The sequence below is a fragment of the Manis javanica genome, chromosome X (assembly GCF_040802235.1).
Source record: "Manis javanica isolate MJ-LG chromosome X, MJ_LKY, whole genome shotgun sequence".
Taxonomy (NCBI): domain Eukaryota; kingdom Metazoa; phylum Chordata; class Mammalia; order Pholidota; family Manidae; genus Manis; species Manis javanica.
The window spans coordinates 36,869,786-36,883,702 of record NC_133174.1 but is presented as its reverse complement, the minus strand read 5'-3'; the positions used below and the strand labels follow the sequence as shown (position 1 = coordinate 36,883,702).

Here is a 13,917-nt window from a genome sequence, read left to right as displayed (position 1 = left end):
ACTTCTAGGAGTAACAAACTGCCTTTTATTTCTAACCAAAAGCATCTTGTGTCTTCTACCAGCATCCATGAAACTGTGGCAGGCTAACTTGTTAGGTTGAAAGGTTAAAAAGCAGTGTCTGAGTAAGTTGGTTGGTGTGGTGTGTTATATAGTTGGTACACTCACCTAGGAAGGGAGCTCTTTCACCTCCAGTGGCTAATGACAATTTTGGGTATACTTGGAGATCCTGGGTCCGTAGTTTCAAAAGGAGAAGTGAATGGACATCATAGTTGGAAGTAAAAGGTGGGTTGAGATCCAAAACCTTTGGCCAAGAGCACTGGCTGTAATGATGAAACCTCTGATAACCCTCACTTTGTGGGGCTGGTTGGTTGGAGGTGGACAGAGGCTATAGAGGAAGGAGGAGGGAGAAGAGGTTGGTAGAGGAAAGAAGATTCACAAAGCTTTCAAAGCAGCATAAAGTCATTCATGCTTGTAGAAGCTGTAAGCCCTGGTGTTGGCATTTGACATCTTGAAGCTCATTAGCTTATTTTTTGAACCAAGAGTATGCATCTTCATGAGTATTCTCCTAAGGGTCTTAGTGCCCTGTGTAGTGTGCTCACCTTGAGTGCTAGTGGGTGGAAGTGATCCAGCTTGTTCTGGGAAAAGACATGCTGGCAGTGTCTGACACATTATACCCCCTTCTCCATCCCTCCCATCCTAGTCTTTAAGTTTATTAAAGTACTTCCCTAGCACCAGTTAGGCAGCTCTAATAACATGCAAGGCTGGTCAAATAATTCTGGGCCTTAGAAGCCTCAGTTCCCTCTGGCACCCTCAGAGTTCAGACATAATGCTCCCTCCAAGAAACAGCCCTTTGTCCACTTGCCTAATGTGGGAAAGCATTCAGGGTTGTTATGGAGATGTGCTGTGACCTCTTCCTTGTTAGCCGCATGATGAAACAATTGCATTTTATTTCATACCACAGGGACTTCAATCCGGCGTCATCGGATTTCTCTGCCACCTCCTGATGAGGATCAGTTTTATACTGTCTATCATTTTAATGTCAACATAGACATTGTCTTTTATGGCCGGACATTTAAGATTTATGACTGTGATACGTTCACAAAAAACTTCTTGAAGAAAATAGGGGTCAAATTAAATCCCCCAGGACAGTGTCCAGAAGATCCTTACATGAAGACACGGAGAAAGGTAAGAAATTGATACATACATGAGTGAGTTCTTGTCTTCATAATGAGAATCCCTCTGGGGAGTTAGTAAAGGGTATCCATACTCCTGACACAGATGTGAAAGAACTTTTTGGGCCATGGTCAGTGGAGTTGTTCTGTTCTCCTTTGGGCTAGAGGGAAGGCTGGGTGTTGGCCTCAGTGCTAGAAAGTCTCTCTGCCCCTGCCACCACTTCTCTTTGCCCACGTGGGACAGTTTCTAAGAGTCCATGATTGGCTTTGTGATCACTGACAGTGTAAGAGTTGGGCCCACACTGGCTTGTCTTTTCCCATTTTTGTTGTCCATCTCTGGGAACATCTTTGCTTCTGTTCTACTAATTTGCTGAACCAAGCCTTAGGTATACCTTTCTTCTTTGTTCCTTGGGAACTCCCATCATGGTGACATCAGATGCAGAGATTTTTCTGAAGGAGTGAGGAGGACCATGATTCCAGGGTACCCCCATTAGGAAAACATACTTGTCTTCAAAGTCTGACCACAGTTAGTGTAGGAGGATAGAATCAGTGTTAGTAATATTACTGTTGTCTGTCTAAAGTTGTTTTTTTTAAATGATCTAAATAATTTTAAAAGAAAAACTGGCCTAGACTTTGTTTTCCAGAAGAATCTGAACACTTACAGGGCAAGTATCATGTGGAAGGTCATATAACTAGCCAATCTTCCTGCTGGGACTAGAACTCAAATCTCTTGCATCTTACCCTGATTTTCCTTGTCATTTGTTTCCCTTTTCTCTTTTATTTTTGAAGTATGATTACACACAGTAAGATACATGGAAATTAAATGTACAGTAGGATGAGTCTAACAAATGCATACACCCAAATTAAGATATAGAACATTCCCATCCCCACAGAAAGTTCCCTCATGCCTTTTTCAGTCAGTGCCTCCAGGGATGACCACTCTCATTTCTATCCCTATAGATTAGTTTAGTCTCACTTTTATTGTTTCTAAAACTTGTAATTCATTTCCTTGCAGAAAGATAATATAAAATTTAGAATAAAATTCTCCTTTGATTCTGCTTTGAGCTCTTGTTAAAAGCTGCAAGTAGGATCATTTATCTATTCCTGCCTCCTACCCCCAGCAGAATTATTCTTTAATGTTGTAGGCATACAACCCTTCTGAGAAATATTTGTTGTTGATCCTGGAATATCTACGGTGAAATCCCTGTGGTGTTATACCTATATGTATTGGTATACAAGATTTATGGTTTGGGTTTCTTTTTGTTTTTTCCAAATTCCCTAGATGAAAGAGTTTGGATAAATACATGCATTACCACCCTTTGCACATGGTTGCACTCACTCACTAGCAGTTGATATTACATGGTAGTGATTGTGAATGATGATGCATTATGTGAAATATAGGGAGCACTGCCATTTCATGTGTCAGAAATCAAGAATAAATACCCAGAATAGCCAAGAAATATTTTAATTAGTTTCCTTTTAGTTAGGGAAAGTCATTTTAGCATTTATTCCCTCGGGGAGAAAGCTCTTCAATAAATATAGAAATCTGTGGAAAATTAGGAGTTTAATAAGAGGCTATTATATTGACTTTAATGCAGTTATTTCTCCAGTGTTTGCTGCCTTGAAGTGTAAAGTTAAAATTAAACAATTTAACTTGAACTGAAAGAACCCCAATTGTGTATAATCAATAATGCATTTCTTAAAAGCCTTATCATGCCAAAGCAACATTTTTCAGTTGAAGAAAGTAGAGGTCCCATAATTTCATTTAAATATCAAGGAGAAGACTGAAGAGCCTCTGGCAGGCCATATTGTTTCCCCCCTCTCTTGGGGTAAGTCTGTACTTAGACTTCCCTGGACAGATAAAAAGTTTTGATAATTTACAAATAAGATTACATAACCCAATGTGGGCCTACATCTCCCTTGCCAGTGAACACTTCCTTATATAACAGTCTTATTTGGCAACATCAGATAGAATGGGGGCAGTTTTGCTCCAAAACAGGGCTGAAAACATGCAAATAGGGGAGTTGTTCAAGGAGACTGCAAAGCTAGTGGTTTCTGAGTTGGGGGATGGAGCCCAGGCAGTGTGGTTCTGTGTTCACTGGGAAGTTCTCCATTTGCTCTGCTCCTTTTCCCATGACCTTTCAGATCCTCCATATTTAAAGCTTTTGAGCAGAATAAAACTTGGTATATTTCTTCTCTTTTACCTTCACAAAAATCTTTGAATGAGTAAGAAGGATATCCTGATATGAATTTTCAATGGAAAGACAAATATTTTGTTGTTGTTGTTGAGATATACTTAACATAGACTCAGATGTACAAATCTTAAGTATACAGATTAACGAGTTTGAAAAATGTGTACAATTTAGGAGCCAACACAAAAATCAAGATATCAATATTTTCATCACCCCAGAAAGTTCCCTTGTCCCCCTTTCTGCTCAGTCCCCTGCCCAGAGGCAATTGCTGTTCTGATTTCTGTCACCATACATTAATTTTGTCTGTTCTTAAATAAGAATTTTAAGTCTTTGAGAAAAGTCAGTGTTGCTCCAGGAGGAGGGGGTTCCCAGTTCCAAGCAAGTTCACTATGAATTCGATGAGACCAGATAACGACAGTGGGGCTGAGAAGGGGCTCATACCAAATTTTTTCTCATGGTGGTAGGTCAAGCGCTGGAATCCCATATGCCTCTGCTCTCCTGTCTCCTTCTTCCATCTGCCCCTAGCACCAGGTGGAACTCTTCATAGCAATACTGGCAGTAAGAGCTTATTGCCAATGGGTATACAAGTATGCGCCTGTGCAGTAGGCTGAGTATTACCTCATTGTAGGTACACAGTGGTTAAGATTAGAATCAGGTGAGGATCCTGGCCAGTGTCAGTTTAAAAAAGCACTAATGAAGTATATTTCGGAGTATCAAAGTAACCTTTAATAGTAAAAGCATCTGAATACTTGATTTTATTTTTGCGGTTGAAACTAGCTATATGCTCACATACATGTATGGTGTTAGTAAGTTGAAATTTTTAAAATTTTAACACAGAATAGTCTATAGAAAAGCTGTTTTATGTTCTTGAATTGCTTGCATCCCAGAAGTGATTATGCAAAAGCTTTAACTAATGTTAACTCTTGGTAAGTGTTGACCTTTTCTCCATTTTCAGATGCTAGAGTGCATGAAGCCCTTACGTCCCTATGAGTCCTTTTATACTCTGAAACAGTTCCTTGAGTATGATAGGAAGGTTTTGCGTTTCTTCTGCCTGTGGGATGACTCAGACTCATTTCTTGGGGAATGTAGAGAACTCATCCTGCATTACTTTCTGTCTGATGACACTATTGAAATCAAAGAAGTCTTGCCAGACAACTCAGGTCGGCATGCTGTGCCATTCTTCCTCCAGAGGAGAAAGCTACCCAAGGTGAGCAGCAGACAAAGAACCACATTCTGAGTTTGCTTGTGGGCTGAAAGACTGTAGTCACTCACTGTCCAAAATGTGTGCTATGATTATGTGATTACCATTACCATATATTAGTGAAAATGTTAGAAAACTTTCATTTTGTGCTTTCTATTAATATACATCTATGAAACTAACACAGAGGTATTGGGGAAGAAAAGTTTTCCTCTACACTTCAAGGTTCTTCTGGATGGTTTAAGAATCAAATTGATGTGAGACAGATTAACAGGAAAAATCAAATTTAATTTTGTACATAAAAGAACCCCATATACACAAGAGGTTCAAACACAGAAAGGTAGAATAAGTTTTATGTGCCACCCTGAGCTAAGGGACAAGAGTGAGGCCTTGGGTCCTGGAGGAGCTGAGGACAATGCACAGGGTGATGAGCAGCAGAGGTCTGGTGATTCGATGTCTGCCCTGCCTTACAGATGGGTCACTCAGGTAAATTTATCTCTGGTACGAACTCATTCTGGTAAAGACCCCTGATTTAGGTTCTTCTAGGAAGTAGTGAAGGAAGGAGCAAAAGCTTCTCTTGAGGCTGCAGGGTCTAGATTGCCTTCAGCTCAAAATAGTCCATGTGCCAAAGTGGTATATTTTGTGGAGGTTTACTCTGAACCCCTTCACAAGATGTGACAAATTGAAGTTGGAATGTTCTGGGCTTAAGGCAAGTAAAATAAAAAAGTCAAATACAAGAGAATGAACCTATTTGTCATTGAGTTTGCAAATGGTCTTATAGTGGTAAATGACTCCAGTACAAGAGTTGCTCATGGCCTTGGGTGAGGCCTTGGCCTCTGGCCTCTTTAGCCTGTTGAGATGATCCTATGGTGTTGGTCTGGGTTGTGAATGGACACACACACACATGCACAGACACACACACACATATAAACATAGGCACAGGAGTGACTCTTCTGAGAGTAGCCACCAGTTCACCAACTAGCTGCTAACCAGTGGTAATGACAGCTTTTGTGTTCGATTTACTGCTAAAGAAGAGCTGTCAGACTGATTTTTACACATATTATGGCCAGTGTAAGTTGAGTGCAGCAGGAGCAGCACAGAGACAGAAGACCTGGCTAGAATTGTGGATCTGTCACTTAATAGCTTTGTGACCTTGGGCAAGTCACTTAACCTCTCTGAGTGCATTTTCCTGTCTGTAAAATGCAGTTAACAGGCCTCCCTACTGAGCTAACTGTTAAGAGTGAGTGAGATAATATAGTAGAAAACACTAAGGACCTATAAACACCTACAAGGACACATAAAAACAGAAAGACTTTTTCACAGCTCTATGTTATGTTTTATTTCCTATTTGGAAAAAGTATTTTAAATGTAATTCTTAGTGCTACTGAAGAGATTACTGCAACATTCATTTCAGATGCAAGTAACTGCTGGTTATTTGGTCCTCATGGGAAGCCCTCCCAGTCTCTGAGCCCACCACCCAAAGCCCTGCTGTGTTGCTTGGGGTGGGGAAGGAGGCAGGATTTGCCCTGGAGGGAGTTCTGAGGGCAAGCGTAGCGGGTGGCCAGAAGGTACTAGGGAAGCCTGTTTTTAGAATGGCTTTGAAAAATAGGCTAAATATAAAATAATAATGACACACCTGACATTTGCAGTGTGCCTTGACATCAATTGCTTTGTTTATTAATTCATCCAACAAATATTTATTGGTGTCGACTATGTGCCAGCTCTGGGATTACAATGAGAAAGATATGGATGAAGTCCTGCTTCATGGAGCTTATGTTCTCATGGGGGAAAATAGCAGTGCATGTTCTCTTGACACTCACAACATCCTTTAAGAAAGCAAGGAATAAGCACTATTGTTACAGTTAGATGGACAAAACTGAAGTTCTGAGAAGGTGAATTCCTGGTCCCAAGTCCTGTAGCTAGAAAGTGATGAAGAGAATTTGCATCCAGATATATTGTTTTTCTCTGTTCTGTGGCTTATACCCTACATAGCAGAAATTCACACATTTGAATTAATATTTTATGTCACATGCTATCAGGGATGATTCAGATTTCTTATCTGTATGCAATAAACTGATCACTCTCAATGTATATAAATTAAGGTATTTCCTGCAGCTTGCACAACTGCTCAGACTGCCTCCAGTGCGGGTGGAACTGAAGAGTGCCTGGCTTGTTCCAGCCACGGATTGTGTTAGAGGCTGACTTCACTCTAGTGTTCTTACCCCCTCACCACGCTGGCTCTCTCAGCCAGCTAGTGCTTCCTGAGCTCAGGATCAGGCAGGATGCTAATAAGCCAGTAAAGAAAAGAAGATAAGGCATTGTTTCTTCCTCAGGACTGTTTGTAGTTTAGTGAAGAGGAGGGATGACTGCTGATGAAGCAATTAGAGAGCCACAAAAAGTGGTTTAACCCTGCAGTAGGTACTCTGGAGGTTTGAATTGAGGACTAGCCAGTAGGATGGGAGGGTTTTGGGGAAGATGGGCCTTTATCAGGGCCTTGAAGGATGGATGGAGTTGAGACCAGCTCGCAGCTGTTGTAGAAGCTAGGGAGATGTGGATGGAGTATGACGGCAGAGAAGAACTGTAAGTGGGGGAGGAAAAATAATTTTCCCTCTACCCTTCTAGGTTCTTAGCTGAGAGCCCCCAACCCCCAGTAATAAGATAGATTAATAGGAGAAAAACATTCACAAATTTAATAACATGTCTACCTCCTGTGTACATGGGAGAGACCCAGGAAAACAGTAACTCCCCGAAATGGCCCAAAGCACACTACCTTAAATACTGTCTCCAGTTGAAGATAAAAGAGGTTGGTAGGGGAGGGAGGCCAGTTATAGGAGTTTATCAGCAAAAGTATAGTAAACAGGAGTGAGGCTATTATGGAGATTTAAGAAGTTGCCTTCTCCATTGAAAAGAGTTTCTAGAGATTGAGTCACCCTCTTCCTGGTACAGAGAGGGGATACCCTTACAAATGGAGACTTCCCTTAGACACATGAATATCCCTTACAAAAGGGTAAATTTTACTCAGTTTTCAGAGCTTTTCCTGTATCTGCTGTTTCTTAAAAATAACCAGCTCAAAATAATCAATGCCAACGAGGCATATTTTGGGGTTGTGTGTTTTGCTCCCCTTCATATACAATGCATATTTCCCACTTGAGTCCCTCAACAGGACCATCTTTGTGTTTACAGTCCATATACCACATCTTGTTTTGATTTTTGTCTTCCAGTATGGTCCACCTGGAGTCTATCAACCAGGCGATGTAACAGACCAAATAGTTCTCAATTTGTGTCGTGGCTCGGTAGAGAACCGAGTGCTTAGCTGCTGCCTTTTGGAAAGACACAAGGTGAGGGACCTCACATTTTATTACTGCTTTCTGTGACTTCCCATAGAACCTGAAATGTGAGATGAGTTACATATTCTTTTGTGAGCTAGATTGTGAATAAAATAAGTTAATTTACAACTGTGTGCATTGCACTGCTATGTCAATAATAAATATGCATAAATGCATATGTAACTATATGCATTATATTGCTATTTGCAAGCACTACATTGTAAAAGACTGTTCTAAAATATTATATTAACTGGTGGTCTTTTGATTTGATTAAAAAATTTGGTTATAAATGATGTATTTGTGGTTTTGACTGATTGTGATTTCTTTTTTTACTTTGGGAAGGGATGCCTAGGTCCTTGGTTGGTCTGAGGTGCCAATGCTTTGTTCCTTTGTTTTTATTAGGCAGGAAAATTAGACCAAGACTTTTACAAAGATAGTGACCTGTCCATAGGAACCACCATCAATGTGTGGGGAAGAAAAGTGCTCCTTTGTGACTGTGATGAATTTACAAAGACCTATTATAAGACTAAATATGGAATTGGTAAGTGATATGTATGACAATTAGAAAATAATATTTAAAACTTAGAATCTTTGTTTTCTTGTCAACATTTTATTTTGGAGTTTCACATGCTAAGCTCATAATAGCTACCATTTATTGAGCATTTGCTGTCTGCCAAGCATTTGTTGTCTTATTTATTCCTAACAGCAATTCTAGAAGTGTGGGCTAATTATCCCCATTTTAGGGATGAAGAGACTGAGGTTTGAAAGGTGCTTCTTGTGGAAGGTTATATAGTGAGTAAAGGGCGAGCCAAGATTTGAACTTGTCTGCCTGAAACCAGAGACTTCTGTTTTCCCTTATAGCTTGCCCTCTGCTTCACCACAATATGGGACAAATGTTCTGGTCGAGAAGTTGAAATGGAAATCTAAATGCTTTCCTTTTTACCAAATTCTTACTTGCCACAGTGGATATACTACTGATCGAGTTCTCTGGAGAATTCTATCATGTCAATTTGCTCTGCCTTTCTTGATGAGGCCCAGCCAGGATCTAGCCTCTTGCTTCTTATATATCAATTCCATCTGGATCAGGTTAGTTCAGTTCAGAGTGGAAACCAGTGATTTATCAAGCATCTGCTAGGTGCAGGTCATTGCAGTGGAGTTAGTAGCTGTAGTTAGATAAGGAGCTTTAAGACTAGAAGGGGAGCAGAGACCTACAGGATGTTAAACAGTGTTAATGAGAGTCATAGAAGCAGGCGGAGAGTCTGATGTGAAGCTGAAAAAGAAACACTCCTTTGTTAAACCTACCAACCAGCTCTGGCCCTTCCTGGGCCTTCCACCCCAGGCTCCAGGTAGCTGCAGTGCCAAGCTAAGTAGGGGTAGTGGGAGTTATCAACCTCCCAATGTGGGGTATAGAGCTGGGGGGTGGTGCTTACTCCTGGGCTCCTCTCTGAACCTTGGAGTGTTCCTATAAGCATATTCCTTGAGGGATAAGATGGAAACCAGAAGCAACCACAGCTTCCTAAGAGACAAGATGCTTTGTTTCGAGGATGAGCCAGGGGCCGTCATTTATGTGTCTTGGCGTCCCAATGTGTAGCATTCCTGGCTTCTGGGAACCTTCATATTGTGGGAGAAAGCACACAGAATGCGAAAAAAAAAGACTCAATTTCACTCTTTGGTTCATTGAGGGACTTTGTTCCACTGTATCTGCATGCCAGATTAGTCAAAATGTGGGGCCTCTTATTTTATTTTCTAAAATTGGTAGTCTTTACTAGACACAGTTAGGCATGTATTTGTTTTGGGGACTGTAAGCAAGAGACACCCAGGAATGTGCACGTGATGGCTGCTGTAGAGGAGCTGCAAGTGTCCCTTAGATCACTGGGGAAGAGAATTCCGTCTTTCATAAATGTAGATGTCTGTTTAGAATCAACAAGTCTTCACTGTAGACTTAGAAATTTGAAAAAATATATACAAAAGTTGAGTTAATGAAAAATAGTTACATGTGTCCAACTGAAAGATTACCTTACTAGAAAGGATATGGTGAAAGAAGGTTGCCAAACATCCCTTAAATATCAGCATTTGGTTGATGTCTGTCTGTCAGCTTGATTTTGAGAATATAAAGGTTGCATTTGGTAGCACAAATGTAGTGCTGGAGAGACATGATACATGGTCAGTCTTCTAACAGGTTTGCAGAGACCTTTTAGAGGCGGAGTAATTCACTGGTGCACTCCAAATCTAGCCATCTGCGGCAATTGTATCAGCCTCAGTGCCCTTTAGTCCATTTTAGCAGAGCCCTAGGGTTTAATTTCTTTCTGCTCACTTGTTTTGTTCAGTCTATAGAATTATGTAGCATGTAGAAAAAAGGTAGGTTGTGCCTTTAAAGTTAATATAACATGAGCATTATGCATTTAAACAAAATTATGCAAATGCAAAACTGCATTTTATAGCCACGCTGACTTTTTATATTTCTCGTAACATATGTTAAAATATCCCATTTAGCAGACACTATTATTACACAACATTTCTTCAGTAACAACAATGTACTTAATGTACCTAATGACTAAAAATTATATCCGGGATGTGGGGTGGGGGGTGGGGGTCTTAGTGAATCAGTATTCTCTGATAATCTTTACATTTGCTTTTCCCAACTGTTGGTAAGGTTAAGTTAACACTTAATGTTACTTAGAGTTACTTATGACATTGCAATTTTATTTCTAATTCATCTGGTTCTAAAAATCCACAAGACTGACCAAACTTTATCTATTATATTTTGGTATCCTTGAAGCCCAGACCAGAACAAAGCCCTGTCAATAACTGTGGTCACATTTCTTTCCTTGTCAGTAATTGGGGTCAGTAGAATACCTGGTGTCTTCACTCTGCAGCCCTGCAGAAGGCACTGACAAATGCTCAAAACAGTACAGCTAGAAACCTCCTAAAAAAGTAGCCAGGGGGACCGTTCTAATGCAGTATGCAGCCCTGGTGCTACCTAATGACAGCACAACACATTTTGGTGGGAGAAAAATGGCAGACACACTAAAAGAAGTTGCTGGTCGCAGTCCCAAAAAAAGTACATGGGTAAGCTTTCAATTTATGTAGAGGCAGAGAGCTTGATAGAATCCCAAGAGGTATTTGTACCCGTGGAAAACACTTTAGACTCCTCAAAAGATGAAATTCTTTCGTGTACTTAAGGATTTTAAGGAGAAAGTGATTGTATCAACTTCTTCCTGAAACAGTCCAGCATGGCTGCCCCACTAGGCAGGTTGGCCATCCCACTGGCCCTGGTTTGTCTGTGGGATGTAGCATGTCGCTCCCTCATTATTTCATGTCGATGAACACGGACTCGCAGATGGAAGCCTGTCAAGCTTTCCTGTAGAATAAAGGTTAGAAACCTCCAGGGGCTCCCAGCAGGTATTTCTTTCACTGAAAGGTGGAGAGATTTGAATGCAAACTGTTCTTACCTAGAATTCCTCCTGCCTTGGGTTATTATTTCTTTGTCTATAGGAAGACTTTCTTATCATCCATTCTTAGTGGCTGGGACAGCCAAACTGGGAACAAGCCCACTTATTTCCATTGCTCTTGGACATTAATTAGGCTGTACTGACATTAAGGTTGAGCAAAATTCTTAAAGCGCCTTTAATTTTGTCAAGTCAATTCTGGTCACCTCTGAACTCCTAGTGCAAGATATCCGAAGTGACAGTTTAATGATCGCTTGAGCAAATCAGCCATCCCGAATTGCAGTGACAGGGGCAGAATTTGCTTCTGGTCTTACCACATAGCCTTGATGGAACAATTTTGCCTCTTTCCTCCTCTATAAACTGAAGTGGGCTGAGGATGAGATGACTCCTAGAGCTAGAAAATTATGTGATATTCTAATTATTTGACTCCAAAATGAATGTCCCGCCAAAATCATTTTACCTGGATAGTGGGTACAAACAGAGGTAGATTTATCTCGAAGTTAATGAAGTGAAGGAAGCTTAAGCTTTAGTGTTCTTCCTTTGCAGGAGCCTCAGTCCAAGGCCACGAGCCTAAGTTTGTCTTAATAATTTGGCATTCTTTGTCTTGAATAGCTTCTCCCAAATTGTATAAGCTTCAGGCCTCCCAAAAACCTGGGTCCATATCTGGGTTACTATAACATATGAGATTTACTTTGAGATAATTGAAGGCTTTGCCCAGCAGTGTTTCCAAGTGAGATGGCGAATAGTAAATTATTGTGAAGGAGCATTAAGACTCCTTTTAAAAATATATCATGTCTCTAAATTTATTAGAATTCAATTAGTCATGGATAGACATTCAGTCTGTAAGCTTTTACAAGTCACTTGGAATTAAAGGAATCAGACCATTTGAAGATAGATGTGTCTCAGGGTGCAGCAGATTTTTAAGAAGATATGTGAGGAGATGGTGTGTACAAAAATATGTATTGTTTCAATTATTAAACATTTTTAATACCTGAAATGTGCAGGAGGCAGGGATGATGGAAAACCAAAGCCAGGGAACTTATTTAGGCACATGTCCCAAGCTTTGTGGATGTACCCAATTACCCAGAGAAATGAGCTCTTGAGTCAGAGTACCCCAAAAGAAGGATGTGGTGTTAACAGAAGTCAGACGTGATGGAGTGACACAGTTCTTGGCTTTTGTACACTAGATGGCACTGTGGGTGCAGAAGAAAGCTCTAAATTGTTTCTTTTGTTACTTTAATCCATGGCAAAAATTATGTACTTGAGAAAACAACACTGTTATAAAACCTGTAATTTGTGTGTGTGGGGGGGGCGGGCTGTAGAATGCATTCTTAATTACTTCACGATTCAATATATGTCTTCTTTTGGTTACACTGCTTAGATCAGTGTGTAGAGTTGTATGTATATGTATGTCCCCTGTTATGCCCCATTTTCTAATAATGATCATGCCCTAATTTCCTAACAATCACAGAGCTCTCCCTACCATCCCTGTGGTCCTTTCCCTGAAATGCAGGTACCCATCAGTGTTGTCTTTGATATAACGGTTAGCAATGATAGTGTCTGCTGCAGTTCTGCCTAACTCCAAGACTTGAACTTTCCCCTTTACTACCAAGACTTCTCCTTAATTACCACACAGATAGCAGTAGGGAGAGGCTCATGAGTCACTTCTGTAACCAGTAGTCTGACTGTCCCCTTTCACTGAGCCAGTGAGAAATATTTGATAGCATTCTCTTTGCCAGTATGTGCACTTAATGTTAGGATGGAGCAAGACTTCCAGGGGGTTGGGTGTGGTAATGCTTGAGGGGACTTCACCCAAAGGCTGTCAGGGAGTCTAAGGAAATGTCAAAGTTGAAAATGTTTTCAAATCAGAGTTAGATATAGCCTTAAGCTCTTAGCCTTTTGAGCAGTCAGTTAAAAAAAAAATCCCTCCATTTTAAGTGGGAGGTTGCTTCGATGACAAATTGATGTGCATTTTCAGTTGTAGAGGTGTGCACTAAATCTGTACTCTTCCTTTGGTTAGGACTTTGACAGTGGAAACACCTACGAGATATTCAAGCTTGTGGAAGAAGTAGAAATTGTATTACATGAGTTGTTTTGATTTGTGGCTTTGTTTTGTTTTAGGAAAAGTCCTGGCATCGTCTTTGCCATTTATGGTGGGCCAAACACAAGTGACTTGCATTTATCAAGTCAATGTGTTGTTTGCTCTGGAGAGCATACTTGTTTCTCAGAGACTGGACAGTCTCACAAATGAGCACCTAAAAGCTCCTAAGTTCTTATAAAATATGTCCCAGCTCTCTCTCCATTTCTCCTTCCTCACAGACGATACGTAAATAAAGAAAAATCAACACTGTTGACCACTTAACACTCTCTTTAAGAGAGCAGGCAGTGGCTACTTTAAAAGTTTTGTTTGCTTTTGTTCTTTTGCTTTGTCACATTTTAGTACAATTGCAGTCTTGGGCAGTAATAAGCAACCCGGAACGGTGTTTGTTGAGAAGTAGCTTTGTTTTGTTTTTCTAACTAGATAATGAAGTGCCTTGGCCTAGAGTTGAGTTGGAGAAAAGGGAGGGGGCTTAAATGTGG

The 13,917-nt window shown here is 40.5% G+C and overlaps 1 protein-coding gene across 6 annotated transcripts in view; it reads left to right on the top strand.

Moving 5' to 3' along the window:
- Window positions 1-13,917, top strand: part of EFHC2 (EF-hand domain containing 2) — a 272,900-nt gene that overhangs the window by 132,602 nt on the left and 126,381 nt on the right. For all 6 annotated transcript variants that reach the window (XM_037001545.2, XM_037001544.2, XM_037001547.2 and 3 more), the window contains exons 4-7: window positions 962-1,185; window positions 4,320-4,571; window positions 7,784-7,900; window positions 8,291-8,429. In XM_037001545.2, coding sequence (XP_036857440.1) covers window positions 962-1,185; window positions 4,320-4,571; window positions 7,784-7,900; window positions 8,291-8,429 — 732 coding nt within the window. The remainder of the gene's footprint in view (window positions 1-961; window positions 1,186-4,319; window positions 4,572-7,783; window positions 7,901-8,290; window positions 8,430-13,917) is intronic.